This window comes from Mustela nigripes, chromosome 14 (assembly GCF_022355385.1).
Source record: "Mustela nigripes isolate SB6536 chromosome 14, MUSNIG.SB6536, whole genome shotgun sequence".
NCBI classification, from domain to species: domain Eukaryota; kingdom Metazoa; phylum Chordata; class Mammalia; order Carnivora; family Mustelidae; genus Mustela; species Mustela nigripes.
Genome location: NC_081570.1, coordinates 54,848,870 through 54,874,749, shown reverse-complemented (window position 1 = coordinate 54,874,749; position 25,880 = coordinate 54,848,870). Strand labels below are relative to the sequence as shown.

At 41.2% G+C, this 25,880-nt stretch overlaps 1 protein-coding gene across 1 annotated transcript in view; it reads left to right on the top strand.

Annotated features, from left to right (window-relative positions):
- Nucleotides 1-25,644, top strand: part of SLC35D1 (solute carrier family 35 member D1) — a 53,200-nt gene extending 27,556 nt beyond the window's left edge. Inside the window, exons 11-12 of the mRNA XM_059375068.1 lie at nucleotides 1,362-1,444; nucleotides 20,388-25,644. Coding sequence (XP_059231051.1) covers nucleotides 1,362-1,444; nucleotides 20,388-20,496 — 192 coding nt within the window. The 3' untranslated portion in view covers nucleotides 20,497-25,644. The remainder of the gene's footprint in view (nucleotides 1-1,361; nucleotides 1,445-20,387) is intronic.
- Nucleotides 25,645-25,880: the final 236 nt, after the last annotated feature.

Sequence of the window (25,880 nt, the reverse complement as noted above, 5' to 3'; positions counted from 1 at the left end):
TACAAATAGCAATTCCTAGGCCCACCTCTTATACACTAAATCAGAATCTCAAGTAGAGCCTGGAAATCATCATTTCTAACAAGGTATATTAACGTTTGAGAATCACAGTCTGAATTTTGAGGTACTAGTATGGTCTCTTCTGTGCTTGCTGGTAGGTTCTGCTCAGGGCATCACTGTCTTTTCCTGACTGATTTGAACGGCAGGATTTGGGCTGTCAGTCTTCTCCCTTTCTGTAGTTCCTGGGCACTTCATGGAAATGAACCTGCCATCTCTGCATCTCTGTGCTCTGAACTGATCCACACGTTTTCCCAAGTTACCTACTAGTCTTGTTTACTGTCGCATGGTATTTAATTTTGCCTTTTCCCCTCAAAATAATAAGAAAATCTGTTCCGTGGTAACTTGCTGTCTCCATCCTTAGACCTAGAAGAGGCTGACATAATTCCAAATGCTCTCTCAGAGGGCACGCCCATTATAAAAATAATTCTGAAGTTTCTTTTTGGCTTTTCAGCCACACTGTGGCACTTTACTTCTGCTTCGTAGACCTGATCTAGGCGAGCCCAGGTTCTAAAAATGTTTGTGACATTTACCATTTCTGTCAGCTGTCATAGCGGAGAGGGAGGTGGTGTCTTTGAATGTGAAAAGCGAGGAGGTTAGGGAAGAATTGACTAGTAACTTGAACTTTGGGAAAGTTTATTTCACCTCTGTGACCTGAAGATAAATAAAAGGGAGCTAGATAAGCAGATGTTTACACCTAGGAGTTTAAGGGAGTGAGGAGAAATAATTTTAAGTATGGGAATTTGAGATGACTTTTCATGTTTTTTTTTTTTTTTTTTAAGAATACAAAGAAGAATGTCTCTAAAAACAGTGTTCATGTTGGTAAACTCCCTGTCATCCCTTTTTTCCTTTCTAAAAAAGAGGTAAAGATGTTGATATGTGAGGTTTTTCTTCTTCACTTTCGCCTCAAAAGTCAATGGTTACTTCGGTGAGAGGAAGACGCCTTCTTGTCTAAGACTGCTAAACATGCATTAGTGCTTTCCACCCCTACAGACAGCAGTGTTTCTCTGTTTAGATTTACAATGTCAGCCCATACCGCGGGACACAGGAAGTTGATAATCTGGTGATAATTCTTGATGAAAGCATTTAGCTTTTGGAGGGCTAGATTGAGAAGAGGTTAATGTCCTTTCTTATTTTTTATTTCCTACTACACTCATTATAGGATTGGTGGGTTTTTGTTATTGTCTGTTTATTTGATTTTGTATTTTAAGGATAGGTATTTGGGCCATTCTGTGGATGAGTTAATATGAACATTGAAAAATCTCAGTTAAACCTGTGTTACAGCATATTGCCATTTTTCTTTGTAGAATATATTAATAACTTATATTGGAATGGTCTTTGGTGGAGATTATATTTTCACATGGACAAACTTCATTGGCTTAAATATCAGGTAAGTAAAAATATTTAAATGTAACCACTTTGACAAGTGGGATTTGGATACATAAATAGTGTCATAGTAGGGGGCTATTTAATTGAAAATTTGTTCATTTATTAAACAATTATTGAACACCTACAGTATACTGTATTTTTAATGTCTTCACATAATGCTTTTTAAGAAATGGGGATAAGATGGTTCCGTATTTATGCACAGTATTTAGAGAATCTTTTCTGGAAGTTAAACCCTTTCTACTTACTCGCCTTCAAAGACAGTCTTTTACTTATTATGCTAGATGGCAGTACACTGTTCTCGGGTAAATTCAGGGCTAAAGAAGAGCAGCTCTATTAGAATTGCTGTATATGTGCCTGACCCTGGACATATCACTGGATTGCTTTAGTCCAGACTTCATCAGTGATGAGGGTAACTTGCATGAAAGATCCTTATTAGTTCCAGAATTAATTTCATGGCTTTAAATGCTGTATGTATGCTTAAAAATTCTCAGATTTGTTTTTGGGCCAGAACCCTGTCTTGAACTCCAGTTGTTTATCTTTCCTGAGCTTCAGTTTTCTTACGTGTTGGGAATGAAGATATCCATATCTCTTTAGAGTTGTTAGCATGAAATAATCTAATATAAAGTACCCAATTCACTGTTTGACATCTGTGCTGAGTAAATATCAGTTTCTTTCATTAATATTTGTGAGAAAGGGCCAGGATATAAGGAACAACCTGGTGGAACAGTTTTGACTTTGGATTCATTGACTTTGACTCCATTTCATTCACTTCTAAAAATTTGGATTAAAGAAGCACTATGGCATCATATAGACCTGACTCAGAGGTGCTTTGGTTTTCTCTTTGTTCCCTTCAAATAAATAACCTGTAAGGTTATTTGGCTTGTAAAGCCAAAATGAAGTATAATTTTCCGTTTGCATTTTCAGATCTCTGCAGTTCAAATCTCTCATAAAGTAACAAAGTTCTTACAGAAGCCTTAGGTATCTTTTTTCACATTGCAGGCTATTTAAAAAACTTTTAAAGTGTATGAAATGTTGCAATGTTATGAAGTATGTCAGTCTAACATAATTAAATCCAACATCTTGAAAATTCTTCCAGTAGAATTTCTTTTTGCATCAGGTAGTGCATTTTAGTTCTGGTTGAACAGTCTCGTTTTGCTAGCAATGTTACTTGATAGTGGTAATTATGATTATGACAGTCATTGGTGCTCTGTCCCTAGGTAGTATTTTTAACAATTTCTAATTGCTTTCACATTTTATTGTAATAAATTTTACATATCTTGTCATTTTAATCTCTCTTATTACAAGGCTGAGGAGAATAATTGATGTACTTAATCAGCCAAATTAGTTGCAGAGTTGGGATTAAAATCCAGGTGAATTTCCTTTTGAATACTGTTTCCATTACAGCATGCTTTTCAATGTTTGTAGAGAAAAGTATATATTAACTAATTTTTTTTTACTTTCTTTAAAATGAAAATTATGGTTTTATTATTTATATTTTTTTACTTCTTTTACTCATTAGTAAGCAGACTCACAGGTTGTGGACGTTCCTTTTTTTTTTTTAATGTAAAAACCAAATGTAAAGTGGCTGTCATATTTCACTTTGGAAATGGTGTCAATGCATTTTTGGCTGACTGCACGTTGAAGGAGATCAGTAATTAAACCGTATTCTTAAAAGAATCTATGATGAGGGGCGCCTACGTTGCTTAGTTAAGCATCTGGCTTTTTTTTTTTTTTTTTTTTTTTTGTAAAGATTTTATCTATTTATTTGACAGAGATCACAAGTAGTCAGAGAGGCAGGCAGGGAGAGAGGGGCAAGCAGGCTCCCTGAGGAGCAGAGAGCCCGATGCGGGGCTCAATCCCAGGACCCCAAGATCATGACCTGAGCCGAAGACAGAGGCTTTAACCCCCTGAGACACCCAGGCGTCCCAAGCATCTGACTTTTGATCTCAGCTCAGGTCTTGATCTCAGGGTCGTGAGTGTGGGCCCCATGCTGGGCTCCACCTTGGATGTGGAGCCTACTTAAAAAAAAAAAAAAGAAAAAGATTCTGTGATTAGACCCAGATACATCTAGCTTCCCTCCACCCTGCCTAGATTCTTTGTTTTGTTTTGTTTTTTAAGGATTTTATTTACTTATTTGAGAGAGAGAAAGAATGAGAGAGGGAGTATGCATGAGAGGAGAGAGGTGAACAGGAGAAGCAGACTCCCCACCAAGCAGGGAGCATGCCAGAGGACTTGACCCCAGGACTCCAGGACCATGACCTGAGCCGAAGGCAGCCGCCCAACCAACTGAGCCACCCAGGTGCCCTCTTTGTTGTTTTAAGAAAAGTTTAAGTAGCCCTCTCTCAGGGCGCCTGGGTGGCTCAGTGGGTTAAGCCTCTGCCTTCAGCTCATGTCATGACCTCAGGGTCCCGGGATCAGGCCTCGCATCGGGCTCTTTGTTCGGTGGGGAGCCTGCTTCCCCCTCTCTCTCAGTCTGCCTTTCTGCCTACTTGTGATCTGTCTCTATGTCAAATAAAATCTTAAAAAAAAAAAAAAAAGTAGCCCTCTCTCTGTTGTGATTCAAGTGCAAGAAGCAGGAAGTTTGTACTGAGCTACTCAGACTTCATCCACATTGATTCTGTGATTTAGGCAGCTTTTTTTTTTTTTTTTTTTTTTTTTTTTTTCCTCAGTAGGGCTCTGCTGAGAGCCTGGCTGTCTTCAAGTCTTCTAAATGCCTTTTTCCAGTAGCCACTTAGTGAGTGCTCACCCCAGCCCAAAAGGGCAACAGCCAAGAGTAGGAAATGATTAGCAAATGGTGGTGACAAGAGCCTGCTTCTGTACTTCCATCAGTTGGTGGACTTGGCCTTGCCTTTGGCCTAAGTAATGTAACTTTTCCAGATAATGACATCATCATCCTTTAACTGCCCAGGCTAGAATTCCTAGAATCTCTGAGACTCATCTTCATCTGTGATTCTTTTCTTCCTTCCATTAAAAAAAAAGAAAAAAATATGGTTTAAGTACAGTCAGATTCACCCCCTTTCATGTAAAGTTCTGTGAGTTTTGACAGATGCCTACAGTCATGTAACTACCACCACCACATTCATGATGTAAAAAAATTGTATTGGGGCACCTGGGTGGCTTAGTGGGTTAAGCCTCTGCCTTTGGCTCAGGTCATGATCCTTGGGGTCCTGGGATCGAGTCCCGCATTGGGCTCTCTGCTCAGCAGGGAGCCTGCTTCCCCCTCTCTCTCTGCCTGCCTCTCTGCCTACTTGTGATTTCTGTCTGTCAAATGAATAAATAAAATTAAAAAATAAAAGACGTTTGGGTAGTTTCTAGTTTTTAGCTGTTTTATATTAGCTGTTAAAAAACTTGCTTAAAAGTTTGTGAACATAAGTTTTCATTTTTTTTAGTTTTTTATTTTTTATAAACATATATTTTTATCCCCAGGGGTACAGGTCTGTGAATCGCCAGGTTTACACACTTCACAGCACTCACCAAAGCACATACCCTCCCCAATGTCCATAACCCCACCCCCTTCTCCCAACCCCCCTCCCCCCAGCAGCCCTCAGTCTGTTTTGTGAGATTAAGAGTCACTTATGGTTTGTCTCCCTCCCAATCCCATCTTGTTTCATTGATTCTTCTCCTACCCACTTAAGCCCCCATGTTGCATCACCACTTCCTCTTATCAGGGAGATCATGTGATAGTTGTCTTTCTCTGCTTGACTTATTTCGCTAAGCATGATACGCTCTAGTTCCATCCATATTGTCGCAAATGGCAAGATTTCATTTCTTTTGATGGCTGCATAGTATCCATTGTGTATATATACCACATCTTCTTGATCCATTCATCTGTTGATGGACATCTAGGTTCTTTCCATAGTTTGGCTATTGTGGACATTGCTGCTATAAACATTCGGGTGCACGTACCCCTTCGGATCACTACGTTTATATCTTTAGGGTAAATAACCAGTAGTGCAATTGCTGGGTCATAGGGCAGTTCTGTTTTCAACATTTTGAGGAACCTCCATGCTGTTTTCCAGAGTGGCTGCACCAGCTTGCATTCCCACCAACAGTGTAGGAGGGTTCCCCTTTCTCCGCATCCTCGCCAGCATCTGTCATTTCCTGACTTGTTGATTTTAGCCATTCTGACTGGTGTGAGGTGATATCTCATTGTGGTTTTGATTTGTATTTCCCTGATGCCGAGTGATATGGAGCACTTTTTCATGTGTCTGTTGGCCATCTGGATGTCTTCTTTGCAGAAATGTCTGTTCATGTCCTCTGCCCATTTCTTGATTGGATTATTTGTTCTTTGGGTGTTGAGTTTGCTAAGTTCTTTATAGATTTTGGACACTAGTCCTTTATCTGATATGTCGTTTGCAAATATCTTCTCCCATTCTGTCAGTTGTCTTTTGATTTTGTTAACTGTTTCCTTTGCTGTGCAAAAGCTTTTGATCTTGATGAAATCCCAATAGTTCATTTTTGCCCTTGCTTCCCTTGTCTTTGGCGATGTTCCTAGGAAGATGTTGCTTCGGCTGAGGTCGAAGAGGTTGCTGCCTGTGTTCTCCTCAAGAATTTTGATGGATTCCTTTCTCACATTGAGGTCCTTCATCCATTTTGAGTCTATTTTTATGTGTGTGTAAGGAAATGATCCAATTTCATTTTTCTGCATGTGGCTATCCAATTTTCCCAACACCATTTATTAAAGAGGCTGTCTTTTTTCTATTGGACATTCTTTCCTGCTTTGTCGAAGATTAGTAGACCATAGAGTTGAGGGTCTATTTCTGGGCTCTCTATTCTGTTCCATTGATCTATGTGTCTGTTTTTGTGCCAGTACCATGCTGTCTTGATGATGACAGCTTTCTTTCTTTTTTTTTTCTTTTTAAAGATTTTGTTTATTTATTTGACAGAGAGAAATCACAAGTAGATGGAGAAGCAAGCAGAGAGAGAGAGGGAAGCAGGCTCCCTGTGGTTGAGCTCTCTGCTGAGCAGAGAACCCGATGCGGGACTCAATCCCAGGACCCCGAGATCATGACCTGAGCCGAAGGCAGCGGCTTAACCCACTGAGCCACCCAGGTGCCCCAATGATGATGACAGCTTTCTAATAGAGCTTGAAGTCCGGAATTGTGATGCCACCAACTTTAGCTTTCTTTTTCAATATCCCTTTGGCTATTCGAGGTCTTTTCTGGTTCCATATAAATTTTAGAATTATTTGTTCCATTTCTTTGAAAAAGATGGATGGTACTTTGATAGGAATTGCAATAAATGTGTAGATTGCTTTAGGTAGCATAGACATTTTCACAATATTTATTCTTCCAATCCAGGAGCATGGAACATTTTTCCATTTCTTTGTATCTTCCTCAATTTCTTTCATGAGTACTTTATAGTTTTCTGAGTATAGATTCTTAGCCTCTTTGGTTAGGTTTATTCCTAGGTATCTTATGGTTTTGGGTGCAATTGTAAATGGGATTGACTCCTTAATTTCTCTTTCTTCTCTCTTGTTGTTGGTGTAGAGAAATGCAACTGATTTCTGTGCATTGATTTTATATCCTGACACTTTACTGAATTCCTGTACAAGTCCTAGCAGTTTTGGAGTGGAGTCTTTTGGGTTTTCCACATATAGTATCATATCATCTGCGAAGAGTGATAATTTGACTTCTTCTTTGCCGATTTGGATGCCTTTAATTTCTTTTTGTTGTCTGATTGCTGAGGCTAGGACTTCTAGTACTATGTTGAATAGCAGTGGTGATAATGCACATCCCTGCTGTGTTCCTGACCTTAGGGGAAAAGCTTTCAGTTTTTTCCATTGAGAATGATATTTGCAGTGGGTTTTTCATAGATGGCTTTGATGATATTGAGGTATGTGCCCTCTATCCCTACACTTTGAAGAGTTTTGATCAGGAAGGGATGCTGTACTTTGTCAAATGCTTTTTCAGCATCTATTGAGAGTATCATATGGTTCTTGTTCTTTCTTTTATTGATGTGTTGTATCACATTGACTGATTGGTGGATGTTGAACCAACCTTGCAGCCCTGGAATAAATCCCACTTGGTCATGGTGAATAATCCTTTTAATGTACTGTTGAATCCTATTGGCTAGTATTTTGGTGAGAATTTTCACATCTGTGTTCATCAAGGATATTGGTCTATAGCTCTCTTTTTTGGTGGGATCCTTGTCTGGTTTTGGGATCAAGGTGATGCTGGCCTCATAAAATGAGTTTGGAAGTTTTCCCTCCATTTCTATTTTTTGGAACAGTTTCAGGAGAAGAGGAATTAGTTCTTCTTTAAATGTTTGGTAGAATTCCCCCGGGAAGCCATCTGGCCCTGGGCTTTTGTTTGTTTGGAGATTTTTAATGACTGTTTCAATCTCCTTACTGGTTATGGGTCTGTTCAGGCTTTCTATTTCTTCCTGGTTCAGTTGTGGTAGTTTATATGTTTCTAGGAATGCATCCATTTCTTCCAGATTGTCAAATTTATTGCCATAGAGTTGCTCATAGTATGTTCTTATAATAGTTTGTATTTCTTTGGTGTTAGTTGTGATCTCTCCTCTTTCATTCATGATTTTATTTATTTGGGTCCTTTCTCTTTTCTTTTTGATAAGTCGGGCCAGGGGTTTATCAATTTTATTAATTCTTTCAAAGAACCAGCTCCTAGTTTCGTTGATTTGTTCTATTGTTTTTTTGGTTTCTATTTCATTGATTTCTGCTCTGATCTTTATGATTTCTCTTCTCCTGCTGGGCTTAGGGTTTCTTTCTTGTTCTTTCTCCAGCTCCTTTAGGTGTAGGGTTAGGTTGTGTACCTGAGACCTTTCTTGTTTCTTGAGAAAGGCTTGTACCGCTATATATTTTCCTCTCAGGACTGCCTTTGTTGTGTCCCACAGATTTTGAACCGTCGTATTTTCATTATCATTTGTTTCCATGATTTTTTTCAATTCTTCTTTAATTTCCCGGTTGACCCATTCATTCTTTAGAAGGATGCTGTTTAGTCTCCATGTATTTGGGTTCTTTCCAAACTTCCTCTTGTGGTTGAGTTCCAGCTTCAGAGCATTGTGGTCTGAAAATATGCAGGGAATGATCCCAATCTTTTGATACCGGTTGAGTCCTGATTTAGGACCGAGGATGTGATCTATTCTGGAGAATGTTCCCATGTGCACTAGAGAAGAATGTGTATTCTGTTGCTTTGGGATGAAATGTTCTGAATATATCTGTGATGTCCATCTGGTCTAGTGTGTCATTTAAGGTCTTTATTTCCTTGTTGATCTTTTGCTTGGATGATCTATCCATTTCAGTGAAGGGAGTGTTAAAGTCCCTTGCTATTATTGTATTATTGTTGATGTGTTTCTTTGATTTTGTTATTAATTGGTTTATATAGCTGGCTGCTCCCACATTGGGGGCATAGATATTTAAAATTGTTAGATCTTCTTGTTGGACAGACCCTTTGAGGATGATATAGTGTCCTTCCTCATCTCTTATTATAGTCTTTGGCTTAAAATCTAATTGATCTGATATAAGGATTGCCACTCCTGCTTTCTTCTGATGTCCATTAGCATGGTAAATTCTTTTCCACCCCCTCACTTTAAATCTGGAGGTGTCTTCGGGCTTAAAATGAGTTTCTTGGAGGCAACATATAGATGGGTTTTGTTTTTTTATCCATTCTGATACCCTGTGTCTTTTGACAGGGGCATTTAGCCCATTCACATTCAGGGTAACTATTGAGAGATATGAATTTAGTGCCATTGTATTGCCTGTAAGGTGACTGTTACTGTATATGGTCTCTGTTCCTTTCTGATCTACCACTTGTAGGCTCTTTCTTTGCTTAGAGGACCCCTTTCAATATTTCCTGTAGACCTGGTTTGGAGTTTGCAAATTCTTTCAGTTTTTGTTTGTCCTGGAAGCTTTTAATCTCTCCTTCTAATTTCAATGATAGCCTAGCTGGATATAGTATTCTTGGCTGCGTGTTTTCTCGTTTAGTGTTCTGAAAATATCATGCCAGTTCTTTCTGGCCTGCAAGGTCTCTGTGGATAAGTCAGCTGCCAATCTAATATTTTTACCATTGTATGTTACAGACTTCTTTTCCCGGGCTGCTTTCAGGATTTTCTCGTTGTCACTAAGACTTGTAAATTTTACTATTAGGTGACAGGGTGTGGGCCTATTCTTACTGATTTTGAGGGGCATTCTCTGAACCTCCTGAATTTTGATGCTCGTTCCCTTTGCCATATTGGGAAAATTCTCCCCAATAATTCTCTCCAGTATACCTTCTGCTCCCCTCTCTCTTTCTTCTTCTTCTGGAATCCCAATTATTCTATTGTTGTTTCATCTTATGGTGTCACTTATCTCTCGAATTCTCCCCTCGTGGTCCAGTAGCTGTTTGTCCCTCTTTTGCTCAGCTTCTTTATTCGCTGCATTTGCTCTTCTATATCGCAAATTCTTTCTTCTGCCTCATTTATCCTAGCAGTGAGAGCCTCTTTTGATTGCACCTCATTAATAGCTTTTTTGATTTCAACTTGGTTAGATTTTAATTCTTTTATTTCTCCAGAAAGGGCTTTTATATCTCCCGAGAGGCTTTCTCTAATATCTTCCATGCCTTTTTAGAGCCCGGCTAGAACCTTGAGAATTGTCATTCTGAACTCTAGATCTGACATATTACCAATGTCTGTATTGATTAGGTCCCTAGCCTTCGGTACTGCCTCTTGTTCTTTTTTTTTGTGGTGAATTTTTCCGCCTTGTCATTTTGTCCAGATAAGAGTATATGAATGAGCAAGTAAAATACTAAAAGGGTGGCAACAACCCCAGGAAAATATGCTTTAACCAAATCAGAAGAGATCCCAAATCGTGAGGGGGGAGAAAGGGGATAAAAAGAGGTTCAGAAAGAACGAAAGAAAAAAAAAGAAAGAAAAGAATTAAAGAAAATGAATAAAGAAAAGTATAAAAAAGAAAAATATATATAATAATAAACTATTTAAAAAACATTAAAAAAGAAAAGGGTAAAAGTTAAAAAAATTTAGCAGAAGAAGAGAAAAAAATGAAAAAGAAAAAAATTAAATTAACTGCAAGACTAAAAAATCACAGGAAGAAAACTGTGAGTTTCATGCTTTGCTTTCTCCTCCTCTGGAATTCTGCTGCTCTCCTTGGTATTGAAACCGCACTCCTTGGTAGGTGAACTTGGTCTTGGCTGGATTTCTTGTTGATCTTCTGGGGGAGGGGCCTGGTGTAGTTAGTGATTCTCAAGTGTCTTTGCCCCAGGCGGAATTGTACCACCCTTACCAGGGGCTGAGTAATCTGCTCGGCTTTGCTTTCAGGAGCTTTTTTTCCCTGAGCGCTTTCCGTAGAGTTCCGGAGGACGGGAATACAAATGGCGGCCTCCTGGTCTCCGGCCCGGAGGAGCTGAGAGCCTGGGGCCCCACTCCTCAGTGCGCCCTCAGAGAACAGAGCCCAGTAACTCCCATCTGCCTGAACACCGGTTGCGCTCCGAGCTCACCGAGCCTGCGACTGGTTCAAGTAACCCCTAGCTGTGATCTTACTGTCGCCTCTGTCTCTGTAGCCGGCTTCCTTTTTCCAATACCCGCAAGCTCTGCAACACTCCCGATCCTTCTGTCACCCTGCGGTACCTGAGGCCACGCTGACCCCGTGTGGGCTTCGCCCCGGTTTAGCCTCTGGAGCGATGTCCCTCAGTGGAACAGACTTTTAAATGTCCTGATTTTGTGCTCCATTGCTCCGCCGTTTGCCGGGAGCCGGCCCCTCCCCCCGGGGTCTATCTTCCCGTCGCTTTGGATTCACTTCTCTGCCGGTCCTACCTTTCAGAAAGTGGTTGTTTTTCTGTTTCCAGAATTGCTGTTCTTCTTCGATCTGCCGATGGATTTGCAGGTGTTTGCAATCTTTAGATAAGCTATCTAGGTGATCTCCTGCTAGCTGAAGTAGTCTCAGCCTGCTACTTCTCCGCCATCTTGACTCCGAACATAAGTTTTCGTTTCACTTGGGTAAATACCTAGAAGTGGAACTCCTAGGTTGTCTGGTAAATGTATGTTTAAATTCATAAGAAATTGCCAAACTATTTTCAAGAAATATCTGTACCATTTTGCATATCCCTCAGCCTCATATGATTCTATGAGTGGTTGCTCTACATCCCAGCAATTGGTATTGTCAGTTTTTGTTTTTTAAATTCTAGACATTCTAATAGATATATAGTGGTATCTCATTATAGTTTTATTTTTTTTAAGATTTATTTGAGAGAAAGAGTGGGTGGGGGGACAGAGGGAGAGGGACAGAAAGACTTAGGCAGATTCTGCTGAATCTGGAGCTCTACACAGGGCTTGAACTCATGACCGTGAGATCACTTCCTGAGTCATGGGACACTTAACTGACTGCGCCACCCAGGCACCCCTTACTGTGGTTTTAATTTCCTAATGATTCATGATGTTGAACATCTTTACACATGCTTATTTGCCATCTGTATATATTCTTTGGTAGAAAGTCTGTTCAAGTATGTTGCCCAATTTTTAAAAAATTGGGTTATTTGGGTTTTGGTTTTTTTTTTTTTTTTTTTTGGAAAATTTTATTTTATTTTTTAAGATTTTATTTATTAGAGAGACACACAACCAGAGAGGGAGCACAGGAGGGGGAGTGAGAGGGAAAAGCAGGTTTCCTGCCTAAAAGGGAGCCCCCTGCAGGGCTTGATCCCAGGACCCTGGGATCATGACTTGAGCTGAATGAAGGCAGATGCTTAATGACTGAGCCACCCAGGCACCCCAGGAAGATTTTATTTTTAAGTAATCTGTACACCCAGCCTGAGGCTTGAACTTTTTACTCTGAGATCAAGAATCACATGCTCTTCCGAGCTAGCCAAGCACCCGCTGTTTTTTTAAATTTTGTTTTGCTTTCTTAAGTTTTGAGAGTTCCTTATTTATTGTGGATGCAAGTCCTTTTTTAGCTATATTATTTACAGGTATTATTTCCCAGTCTGTAGCTTGTCTTGTCATTTTCTTAGTACTCTCTTTTGAAGAGCACAACTTTTAAGACTTCTTTATCAGTTTTTCCTCTTTGAGTTGTGCTTCAGTGTAAACCAGATTATAAAGATTGTCTCTCATGTGTTCCTTTAGACATTTTATAGTTTTATTTTACAATTAGGTATATAGCCCATTTTTAGATTAATTTTTATATAGTCTAAAATTGGGATAAAAAGTTCTTTTTATATTGTGTGTATTTAATATAGATATCCAGTTGTTCTAGAACCTTTTAATGAGAATGCTCTTCTTTCTCTGTTGAATTGCCTAATTCTTTGTAACACTCTTTGGAAGTTTTTTTTTATTATCACTATTTTATAGTGGAGGTTTATGAGGAGGTTGAGCCTAGAGAAAGGCTAAGTAAGTTGAGTGCATTCTGAAGTTATGCATTGAGCATGTGTTTGTATGCCAGGCATTATGTTCTAGGGGGACATGGTGCATTCATTCCTTCCTAGATCTGCTGATGTCACACAATTAGTAAGTCATGTCACAAGGATTTTAACCCAAATGGGTTGGACTCCAGAATCCAAGTTCTCATTCCTTAATGTACCCTCATTCAGCAAATGACTGAATAATTACATTGTAGCCTAGTAAACTGTTTATGTATCCATCACCATTTTAGAATCTTGGCTAGTGAAGGCAGAAATCACTTGTCTAATTTATAGTTGTGCCAGTATTTATCAGCCCCTGACCCATACTAAGCATTCAATTGGTAATAGTAACAAAATACTAACCAGTTTCTTTTTTTTTAAAATTCTGTTTGTCAGAGAGCGAGCACAAGCAAGGGGAGCTGCAGGCAGAGATAGAAGCAGGCTCCCTGCTCAGAGCCCAATGCAGGACTCGATCCCAGGACCCTGGGATTATGATCTGAGCTGAAGGGAGACGCTTAACCGATTGAGCCTCCCAGATGTCCCTTAACCAATAGTTTTTATGTGAACTTGTACTGGGCATTGTGCTGAGTACTCCATACTTAATCTCTGTAACAGCCCTGTGAGATAGATCCTGTGGCTATTCCATATGGTACAGGCTGAAAAGCTTGTACCATAGTACCCAGCTGGAAAGTATTCCATCCATGATTTGCCTTCCAGGTTTTCATTCTTAACCACAGTCTAGTAAATAGTGCGTAGATGAATGGATTAATTTTATTTTCATAATCCCTTCATGATACAGCATCATACTGGTTACATACCTTTAAGGCAGCCTCCTTTAGGGCCACAAAACTCATTTTACTATAGCTTCTGAGGCCTCATGACAGTCTACACAGTCTCTGGAATGGGACATGGTGTAGCTTAGAGTAGTTTCAGAGCTGATTCCTGAGGCCTTTGGTCTAGCTAACTCTGCTCAGCACCATTCCCTCATTTGGGACTCCTTAGCCTCTTAGATGAGTTGCTTCTGGTTTTCAGACTGTTTTTCCTCCTGCCTAATTCCATCCTAGTAGATTTTGTTCTGGTTCCAGACTTCTCCTGAAGGTCATAAGCTTTTCCTTTGCTTAGTGATTCTCTCATTTGGAGAAAGAGAAGGACATGTTTTGTGCTACCAGTTAGTTGCTGCTGATGTAATCTCCACTAGGCTATTTATAGAATTATGTAACTGGCAGCTATCTCACTTGAGTAACTTCGAATAGGATCTAGGGAGGTTGGCTAGCTGTTGGTTATATCATAATTCCTGACAGAAGATCACCAAAATGGAAATGGCAAAAAATCTGTGTTCTGTTGCAGGACTGCCACGAGCTATTTATAATTCACCTTTTGCAACCTCAGCTTTTTTTGCTCTCAGTTTTTGAGCTCGAGTTGTCTATCCTAATTCTGCCACTAAACTTCTCTGTTTCACCTTGTGGGAGTCCTGTAGAAACTGTGCCCCATGCTCAGGGGGTCTGGAGACTTATGACAGGAGACTTATGACATTGGAAGGAACTTCCTCCTGGTATGGAAGATACAGAAAATATGCTGTCCTTTTAGTTTTGATGGGAGTCCTCCACCCACATCCTAAATTTTTTAAAGAGGCAGAAAAGCAAAAGAAGTACAGATGTAGGGTAAGAAATGGTAGATGGGCTGAAGTAGTTTGGATTCAGCCCCAAGTTGAGGAACAGTATCAGAGATGTCGAGAAAACAAAACAAAACAAAGCAAAAAGCTCTTTGTGAATATGGAAGAGAATCTCCCTTTCCAAAAAACCAACACTAAACAATAAGACTAGGTAGAAAACAAGTTCTAGGCTTATATTCTTTTTTGTTTTCCTGTAACTTTTCTCTAGTGCTGTTTTTAAAACAACAACAACAAACCTATCTAACTGTCTGGGGCCTCCCCAGAATTCTGATCTTAGAGCGTTTGCCTGATTCATTCATATCAGTTAATAAGGCAAATGATACCCTTTTCACGGTCTCTGAGTTCCAAACAACATCACAACAGGATTTGGGAGCCTTTTATTTGTTTCTAAATTTATTCCTGGGCAAATTCCTAAAACTCTTAGGCAGATGGAATGGTTCACGTCCTGGCCAGACATCTGTGACTAAGGTACTTCTATTTATAAAGTATGTGCACGGACCAGCACTTACTCTGGTGTGGAAAGGTACAAATACCCTTGTGGGAAGGCAGCGGATAGGGAGTCAGTGTTTGCCGAGTACCTAGGTGGTGATGCTGTCTTTCCACGCTGTCTCATCTAGTTGTCTCTGGTTCACAGCACAGTGAAATGGAGACTCCAGTAAAGTCAGTTGTCCAAGGGCACACAGCTGCCCCAGTGAGAAGCAGAACTGAGATTCTAACCCTGAGTGACTAGAAAAATAGGCCCGGTGATTTAGCCATTTGAGGCCACGTGGGTAAGGTATCAAATGGCCTGCCCTTTGTTTTCAAAAGTTCCCAGAGCCTCTTTGCTTACCTCCTGCTTACCACTGATTGGTCTCTATTCGCCTGTCTCCTTTGGTAGGCAGAGTAAGAATCAGAATTCTTGAACCCAGTCTGTGCCTATGTTAAAGTGATGACTTAGTGTATACAAAGCCATAGACTAATTCTGTTCAGGGAATTTGTAATTTAGCTGGGAAGATTCATTTATTCATAAACAAATATGTGGTTGATACCTGCTAAACTTTGTTTTAGGCCCTGGGGATAGAGCTGCTGTCAAAACCCTTGCCCTTCATGGAGTTTTCCTTCTAGTAGAGGAGACCAAAACATGAATGGAGATAAATGAGTGAAATATTTGCTGGTAATCGGTGTTAGCTGTGATGATAAATGCAGAAAAATAAAGCAAGGAAGGGGATTAGAGAATATTGCAGGGGACGGGGATACTTGTAAATACCTATAAAATGGAGGGAATGAACCACATGGATTTCTGGAGGGAAGAGCAAGTGAAAAGAGCCTGAAGTGGGAGTGTAGCCTGGTGAGTTCCGGGCATAAGTGAGGCCAGTCTGGTGGGAGTAGCACGGATGAGATGAGATGGGGCCATACGTGTCATGGGGTGGGGTGACAGATTGGGGGCTGCTTTTAAGAGAGGGGAAGATGGGAGGTTTTGTATAAAGGGGTGACATGATCTGATTTAGTTTTAGCAGGACTCCTTTGCCCACAGTTGAGATGAGGTGCAAGGAGGAGGGAAGGAGTGAAGCTTGTTAACAGTGATGGCTTTGATGCATGTAGGAATCATAAAACACTTACAACATTAGGAATGTGTGTGGCCTTAACAACAGCAATGATGAGGTACTTCCCTACATTCTCTTGAGACCTTTCCATAGCTGTCATCACACAAGTGTCACAAAGTAGCTGTCCAGACTGGTACCTGTCATCAGGCTGTGCTAGTGTGCTTGGGAAGCTGCATAGAGGAAAGGCTCCTTCGGGGCAGCCTTGAGCAGTAGGTAGGATTTGAGGAGGCAGAAAACAGAAGAGGCTTATTCCAGTCATTGAGTACTGCATGAGCAAAAGCACGGAGCCAGCCGTGCAGATGTTGGATGAGAGACTGGGGATGGGCAACAGGTACTCCGGGATGGCTGGAGTAAGGGACCTCACAAGGGTGGTGTAGACCTGCCCCCAAGTGTGAGGTGCCTTGAGTGTCTCCTAACCCGGGAATGAGGAATACTCGGCTAGACACTGTGCGAGTTACTGCTCAACTGCAGGTCATAGAGGTGAGGTCAAAGCTTGTTCACTCAGTACAAGTAAGGCCTCTTTGGATGACCAAAGACAAGAGGCCTTATTACACCTAGGACTCCTGGATTTTCTGGGTGAACAGAAAATGAAGATAAAGAAAAGCCGCAGTTGGCAAAACCTGTTACTTCTGTTTGCTTTTTGGCAGTATTAGCTCCTGGTGTGCCTTGGCATTTCAACTTTGACTTTGACTGATGTTTACTGTATGCTAATTAGCTTTTCGAAATGATCTATTGTCCATTATATAATTTAGTATAGAATTTGAATTCTAAAATTAACACATAATTTTATTTAGCCTCTTGTTATGTAAATAAATTATATAATTTACTTTGCCCTTAATCAGTCCTCTAAGAGTGGTATTCTAATCGCCATTTCCCAAATGGGTTCATTTCACAGAGCTGAGGCTCTGAGAGGGTAAGTAACTTGTCCCCCATCATAGAGCTTTGTGAATGTCCAGGTCAGCAGTCAGTCCTGTTCACCTCTGTGCCTCTCTCTGTTCAGATTGGAAAGCTTTGGAAGGTTATATATACAAAGGTAACACAGCTCTGCTTTCTTTGGCTGGTGAGAAAGAGGAAAGAAGGCTCCCAGCAGCTGCTGTGTGGGGTGTCAAGATGGGGTATAGGAAGGATGTAGCCAGAGGTACAGTTGATGTTCCACGGCAGAATTACTGTATGTTGGGAAATAGCAGTAAAAGTCACACTGCCCTGGGTCACAGGTTTTGGTATAGATTGACATGTTTTACATATGAAATACAGAAGGCAGAGTCCAGTCTGAGAGGCAGAGCTGCCTGGCTAGACATGAGCAGACATGTCAGCTATGAGAGGAGATGGAGACAGCCTGCATCTTAGACTTTTGCTCCCTGACCATGGAGTTGCCATATCGAAGGCATTTCAGCATCTGTTTGTAGAATGGATATCTAAGTGAGGCTGGTAAATAGGTCCGTGGCTATGGATCTAGGAGAGGTAGGTTGTGTCTGCCTGGCCTGGGAAGATGAGATGAGGTCAGAGCGGGTGGAGTGGCCCAGTCTTGCAGTATTCTAACTGAAGCCTGGTCTCTCTCTCCTGTTCAGCTCCCGGCTGTGTCTCTCACAGGTTCAGTGAATTCAGAGATGGTAGTACCGTGATCTGAGTATTAGGCACGGGGAAAATTGCTTGAGATTTTTAAAAAAAAATGAGTATATAGGATGGTCAAATATATAAATAACAAGTCCAGAGTATCCGAAGTCATTATCTTTAATGTGAACATTTACAGAACCAATAGATGGAGAAGTTTTTTGTTTGAATCTGTAGAAGATCCAAATTCCCAGCCATTTGGTATTGATGCATAAAGATTCATATAGGGGCACCTGGGTGGCTCAGTGGGTTAAAGACTCTGCCTTCAGCTCCAGTCATGGTCCCAGAGTCCTGGGATCGAGCCCCGCATCGGGCTCTTTGCTCGGCAGGGAGCCTGCTTCCTCCTTTCTCTCTGCCTGCCTCTCTCCCTACTTGTGATCTCTGTCAAATAAATAAAATCTTTAAAAAAAAAAAAAAAAGATTCACATAGACCCCCCACCCCCAACTTGGGCTTTTCCCTTTCTTTTCTCCACCCTCCTCTTCCCCCTCCTTGAAGTTTGCTCACATGCCCAAAGCTGCTATGAAGCAATTTAGATTCCTTTCCAAAGCATTCATTCCCCACTGCTCGGCTCACAGGATCCTTGTGGATGGATACTAGTTCTCTTCAGACCATTTGGAAATGACCATTTCTGAAAATGTGCATATTTGATAATGATAAAGTCAGGAATAAAGATGAGGTGAAAAATCTTTTATTATTGCCTCATGTTGGAATGTGTAAGGATTTGAAAAGTCTGTGCCCTTTCTCCAGAGTTTAGAATAGGAGTCTCTGTGTTTTGGTTTTGCTCTGGTTGTTCAAACAGCTTTGTAGCAACAGTGTACCCTCCTCTTGAATCAGGTCAAGTCTCCCTATGATACCACCCTACCTTTGTTAATGGTGTATCCCCTCTAGTCTGAAGAGCGGGGCTGACAGGGAAGGGCGGGGAAGGAATATATATTTCCTGATTGTTTTACCATGTGCCAGGATCAAGGCCTGGGTTCTTTATGTATATGATCTTATTTATAGAGAGTATTATTCTTATTAATACAGAAATAGAATCTCAGAGAAATTAACAAGGGACACAGAGCTAGTAGTATATTCAAGACCTAACTCCACAAAGTCCATGTTTTTTCATTACACCAAGTATGCTAGGGATGTAGGGTACAGGGTCATCTTAAGGATGAGGCTTAGAAGAACTTCCAGGGTATTCTTTGTCTTCTTCAATCCTCCACGGCTCTATTATTTCTCTCCAAGTGAAATCAGCTTAATGTAAAGATCAGAGAATGTCTTGACAGGAAAAATAAAGAAACCGTTGTTATGTTTGAGGTTGTTGTGGAAGGAGGACCCTAGAGGAAAGAATGAAAGGAAGAAGGAGCAGTCCTACTTTGTGGGGAGGGGAGGGCAGGGTTGGAGGCAAAGGGGACTTTGTCCTGTAGATGTACATGTGAATCTCAAAGAATGTTGAGCTTCTGTCATTTCCCACTGAGTAGGGAGCCCCAGGTGGGACGTCCTATCTCCAGAACCTGGGATCACGACCCGGCAGACACTCAGCTGACTGAGCCATGCAGGTGCCCCGAGAATAGAACCAATTTCAAAGAAGTTCATGAGTCAAGTGGTCATGCAAAAGGTGGGGAGCCAAATCCTGGACAGGAACATCTGAAAGCAGAAGTGGGGCCAAGATGCCAACTGGAGATCCAAGAGAGTCAAAGGTGTCAGGCTTAGCAGAGGAGTCTCTAGTGTCTCTATGAGCTCCCCCAGTTTACTTTCCGTTGGTGACTGGGGCAGGGGGCTGTGTATCCCAAGTGGATTTGAGGTCACTACAGAGAATTGGCAAGTGTAATCGCTGTCCCTCACGCATGCCTTCCCTCCGGGTGGTCAGTGGGGTGGATAAGTGAGGGGTACCAGAAAGCAGCTCAGAGGCAGAGGGCTCAGATGAGAGGTTCTGCACTGTGAACTTGATTCTAGTCAGAGAGAAACTAGCTCTATGAATTTCTCAGGGTCTGCATGTTTACTTACTAATTGAGATGTTTTTTATCCTTAAAAATTACATTTCTTTGTCTTGAATGATTATTTTTGAAAATACAGAAAATAGAAATTAAAAAATCACCTATGATCTCACCATCTAGATGTAAAAACCATAAATGTTCTTGTGTTGTCTCTAGACTTCATTCTGATGCCTATTAGTGTATGTGTGTACTTAAATAATGGGATTAGACAGTACTTCATGTTTTGTGAGATTATTTTTCCATTTAAGATGTCATTCCTATTTTTGTTTTATATTATTTTATGAAATACATCATATTCTAATGTATGCATTTATGTAATTCTCTCTTGGGACATTTATCCTTTACCTAATTTTCTGCTATTATAAATTTTGTGGCAGACACTTTCTTGGTAAGTCTATGGAGAGGTATACAATTCTTCCATGAAGTAGATTGCTCAGTCAAAGGAGAAGCAGAATCCTAAGGTCTTTTTTTTTTTTTTTTTTACTTCAACAAATGGTATTTCAGAAGGGTGGTATAAAATTGGCACTCCTGCCAGCAGGTACATGGAAACACTTATTTCCTCAAAGCATCGGCAGCAGGGCGTGATACAATGGTGAGGGAGCATCTCTTGTTCGGTAGCTGAAAACACTGTATGTTTTAATTTTACATGCTGTTGATTTATGAAGGTAACTCCAGCCCTCAACGCTAGTGCCCCATACCTTCACCATTCCTTCCTTCTTTCCTCCCTGATGGTGGTTTTCTGTTTTGCAGCATTGCAGGGAGCCTGGTGTATTCCTACATCACTTTCTCTGAAGAGCAGCTGAGCAAACAGTCAGAGGCCAGTAACAAGCTGGACATTAAGGGGAAAGGAGCAGTATGACCAGAGGATTGCTTCGATGACGTAGGCCCAAGTTTTTGATCAACTGAAAACACTGGCAATTTGTACACAGACACTGAGGTGTCTTGATTATGGAGAAAATAACCATTCCTTTGCACTTGTACAATCTGAGGATTGATTGCTGCCTTTTAAAATTTTATGAGAGAAACTTATAATTGACTCTATTTTAAATATGCCGTTGGAAATAATTTATATCAAACTGGAAAATGTACCGGACTTTTTAATTTATTTCTTTTATGTCGACAGTGAAACATCGGTGTTTTGAAAATATTGTTCTGTAGTTTGAAATCCAGGTGTCCCTTAGAGCTGCATTTACATAGTGCCCCAGCTGGAGCCTCAGTTGGATGGCTGCGGCCAGAGAGGCAGGTTAGCCTGCCTTCTGCTGGAAATGCAGCCAAGTATCTGCAATTTCTCCTTCTTGACTTTTGTTTCTTAACAATTGCATTTCCTTCGTAAGGGTAGTAGTATCACTGCATTTGCTTAAGATGACAGCTTTGGCACTAAAAAAATCATGTGGGCTTTGAAGTTGTATGGGTTTCCACGTTGGCTTCCCTGAGGACTCCTGGGACAGGCACAGTGCATTCCTTGAAGTTATGCTATATTCCCTCTTTGTTGTGTAGGATGGCGATAATGAAGGGATGGAGAAAGTAGGCCCCTTTCTCATTTATTCATCTGTAGGATTCATTGATTCAACTCAAAGGTACCGGGTATATAATATGTACCTGGCATTATGTTAAGTGCTGAGGGTACAGGGATGTTTTTGGAGGTAGCTGAATGATCTTACTCCTGTTATTGTGACTGAGGGTTAAGAGAGGAGACTTAACTTTACAATCCATTCAGGAGATGCTGTGACCCTGAACAAGCCACAGGAACTCTTTCAGCTCTTAGCTACTGTGAGTCTGTGAATGCGCTTAGAAGCACCCGCCCCTGTCTGCCCCACAATGGTGAAACCAGAAGCTACGACAGGAGATGACATGCATGTGAAGAGCTGCATTTTATTTATTTAAACAGTTGTTTCATTCTAATTTTTTTTTTAAAGTAAACTCTGTGCCCGATGTGGAGCTTGAACTCCTGACCCCAAGATCAAGAGTCATATGAAGAGCTGCATTTTGGAAACCATGCAGCCCAGCCCTTCTTCTCTGAGGGAGAATGGCCGGCCCGTAAGGTGGCCCCCATCTCTTTGCTGTGCTTCCCTCTTCTGGGTTTGGTTGCTATTCTTTTCACTCCTCTTTGAATTGCTGCAGCTAGGTCTTCCATTCCTGAGTGTGCTGGTTTGAGGGCAGGCCTGCTGAGATGTCTCCGTGTTGTCCAGGCATAGTCTCTGTGTGGCAGTCCCCACTTAGAGTTTACACGGCAGGAGCATATTGGTCTCCTCAGGTACTGTCACCTACAGCCCCTACCCCTTGGGCGTGGCAGCTTCTCACAAGACTTCTGCTGCATCTTGGGAGAGCAGCTGTGAATAGGCGGTGCCTGCGCTGTCTCTGTGGATGGGAAGGGGCTTCGCTCACACACAGCTCTGTGAGCCGGCTCAGAGACATCCACTGACTTTGGGTCTGAGTGTTTGCACAGGCCGGTTGTGCAGTCAGTGCAGAAGAGGCTGGGTACTTTTGCACTGGTCCACACTAACTTCTCTTTCACTGGGTTTGGAATCCACAGGGCTCTACTGATCCAAACAATTAGTATTTTGGTGGCTTACTTAACAGGAGGCCTGGAAGGTTTTGATTTCTTTTTATTTTTAAAAAATGGAGGTCATTTTCATATCCATGTGTTTCCTGTATTTGGATTTGTCTTTAGTAAAGCCAGACCAGTGGTATTGGGTCCCTAGAATTAGCCCCATGGCCAACTTCCAAGCTAAAAGCTCCCAAGGCTCCCTTTTTTCAGGGTTATCTGATCTGAGAAAATTTGCGGGGGGTGTGGGGGGGTACATAGGATATTTTCTTATTGTAAGATGGTTTTTCTGGTCTCTGTTTTACCAAAACAAGACAAGACTCCCAGGAAGTAGGTGACTTGTTAAGAAGTAAAAATTCATGTTTCTTCTGTTATACCATGCTGCCATTGATAAACTTTCCTTTTCCTCTGAGAGTGAGGAAATGAAGATGCTGGGTTAGCTTGAGATCTTCAAAGGAGGCAAGTGCTTGGTTGAATTTGGACTCAGAGAGGATAGGCTTTGCAGAGAGAGGACAGTGATGCCAGAGCTTCTGTCTCATTTCCAGGCTGGCCTCAGTTGCTATAAACTCTGGCTGTGAATGTTGCCTGCCCCTGCCTGGTTTTGCCTGGATAAGGTGGAAAGGCATTGTGAGAGTTAATTTTAGTGATTCTGTTCCTTCTATTGAGGCACATGGAGGGAACTTTGACTTTAGAGATAATTTGTGTTGTAGAATTTCTTGTCATGGAAGGCCTTTGGATGTGTCTAGAGCTGTTAGGCTAGTACCCCAGGAGGGGTCAAACTGCTTCTTGGGGGTCAGGTTCTTGAAGATCTGTCATTTCTCTAGGTTTGAGAAAATAGTGTCTCATTACAGCCTCACTGAATGCACATGACCTTGGCATCCCCTCCCACCCCCCCAGCCCGTGCTGAACTTGCTGACTGCCCAGAAACAGCAGAGAGAGTTTCATCTTCTGCCTTGTCCAGGTTCTGCTTCCTAGATTCCCCCCTTCGACTTCCACCAACATGTCAAGATAAGGGAAAGCAGCCTGGGAAAGTTAGGACTGAAGAGACTGGCCAACTGTTTTTGGAGTTTTTCAATTATATGCAGGCTTGGTTTTAATGAACTAGAGGTTTACCTGGTGCTCTGACATCGCCCAGAATGTCTGGATTTTGCCCCAAGGTTGATATTTTACAAGGCAAAGATTCTGTGAACTACTAACTACCTCCTGGGGGAAAGAGAGGCAGCTTTATAGTTAAACCCTTCATTTGCCCTTGGAGACAGATAAGCTGTGGTGCAAATTTTGAAAACGAAATTCTGACTAGTGGCTTCTCTTCTTGAGTCAACGAAAACCAAAGTCCTCTTTGGCCATCCTGCTTTTTAGTCTGTGCCAGATTGATTCAGAGAACCCTAGCTGACCAGACTGTTCATTGTCAGCGTGTCAGGTGATTTGTAATTGCTTCATATGGGTGTTGATTTATAAGTCAGTCATTGCTAGGCTCCAACTTGCAAGTTGGTTTAAAAAAACACGTATCTGCAAGTTTTCTGTAGTCCTATTGTATCAAGAATCCATGGAAAGTTCGGGTCAGTAACACTGAAATGTGTTTTTCACGGAAATACTAGCAGAGTTTCATATTTGACTGGTTTGGAATAGTGCTTTAGTATTTTGGACCTATTTTTGTTATTGTGGTCTTATTGGTGAACAGAGATTTATTGAGCATCTTTTTTATGCCAGAGCCTTATGGCAAGCTCTGGGGAAACCACCGTAAATAGGACAGTTCTTGTTCTCAAAGAATGTATAATTCTTTAGCCAGGTGCATATTAAGAGGAAGAGGGTAAAAGGAGTCAGCTGTTTGTAACGAAGAGCAGTTGGCAGTTACCACAGATTACGGGTGTCCCACCCACCCATAGAGCCAAAGCGTTTTCTTCATCTAAAAGGACTTTTTCAACACCTGCTACTCTTCTAGTTCTGAGAGAAGTGTCCGGCGGTTAGAATCTGTGACTAGTCTGGCTTCCTCTCCCTCTATGTCACATATTCTTTGTTCCCCATAACTATGTAGTCCAGAGGTCCCCCCTTCTCCGTTTCCCTTCCCTCGGTTTCAGTTATCTGTGGTCAACTGAGGTCTGGAAGCAGATGATCCTCCTGACATAAGGTCAGAAGGTCAGTAGTAGCTTAATGCTATGTCACAATGTCTGCATCATTCACCCGGCTCCATCTCATCACGTGGACATTTTATCATCTTACGTCATCGCGGGGTGAGGGGAATACAGTTCAATAAGACACTTTGAGAGACTCCACGCTCATGTAACTTTTATGACAGCATAACTTTTCTATTTTATTATTGTTAATCCCTTACTGTGCCTAATTTATAAATTAAACTTTATCATGTACATCTAGGAAAAAGCATGTATAGGGTTCAGTACTCTCTGTGGCTTCAGGCATCCACTAGGGATCTTGGAACATATCCCCTGTGAATAAAGGGGGACACTTAATGTATCAGCTCCTCCTCTGAATAAGGCTGTAATTGATGGGAAAACAGTAATAGTCACAATAAATGATAACGGATGTGAAACTATTCAGCACGATGCTTCATACATATGAGGCGCCCAGCAAGTGTCATTATGTCATATGACATCATGGGGAGACCGTAGGCAAACTAGGTCCTTCATCTCTGCTCCTTAAACGCTGGAGGCCTGGGCAGTGGGTATATGTCTTGAAAAACTTGATCCTGCACTTTGTTGCCTCTGGAGTGTTTAAATAACAGGTTCTTTTTTTTTTTTTTTTTAAAGTACCTACTGGATACAATTGTGGCCCTTATGTGATGCAGGTCATTCCACCTATTTTTTTTTTAAAAAAAAAAAGAACAAAGTTGCTTTTCTTTTGGTGGTGAATTTCAAAAGAAAAATTGATTTTCTGTCTTCACCTCAGAATGGTGATGCTGGTTACGCTTTCCCAGTTTGTCTCCTTAAGGTGTAGCTCCTCTACAGGCTCCACAGGCCAGACATTCCTTCTTCCTTTTTCCGAGTGAAACACAGTGGCTCTGCGCTCTGAGTCGGTGCAGCTCTCCGTGGTTGGGGTTCGGGAGCCTCTGGCGCCAGGACTGTGTTCTGAACTGGTCTGCTAGGTCTTGCGTGAGGGCGCCACTTCGTGACGGTAAGAAGAGACACTCACTGGTGGGTTTTTTTAAACTTTCTTTTTGAATTACTTTTTAAAAAGAAATCTACTGGTTAGATTTATTAACTCACAAAAATGTTTTTAGAGATTATTTTGTTCATAAATATTTCTTTCTCATGCCGATCAACTGATTTTTGTCTACAAATGTTGGCTTATCACAGTATTTTTCACTACAGATCCTATTTACGAAATGACCATTTTAGTGTTTTAAAAGGTACTAAGGATTGAGATATGTAAATCAGGTGACATAAACATGAAAATTATGTGCCTAAATATTTTTGTAAAGGTGTCAAATAAATACTTTTTCCTGAACACATGTATTAACATTCCTTTCTAAGAGCATGCAAGGAGCTAGAAATCTGCCCACATCTAAAAGGATGGCATCCAGGTGACTGAAGCCTTGTTATACTGTTTGTCATCGTGAAACTGTGATTTATGAGAGAAATTTGTATCTGGCCTTCGTCCCTGTTCCTGGCACGCAGTTCCTAAAACTCTTGTGCTTTATAACAAAAGATGTTCCTATAGCGCTAAAATTTTTGTTCTGAGTT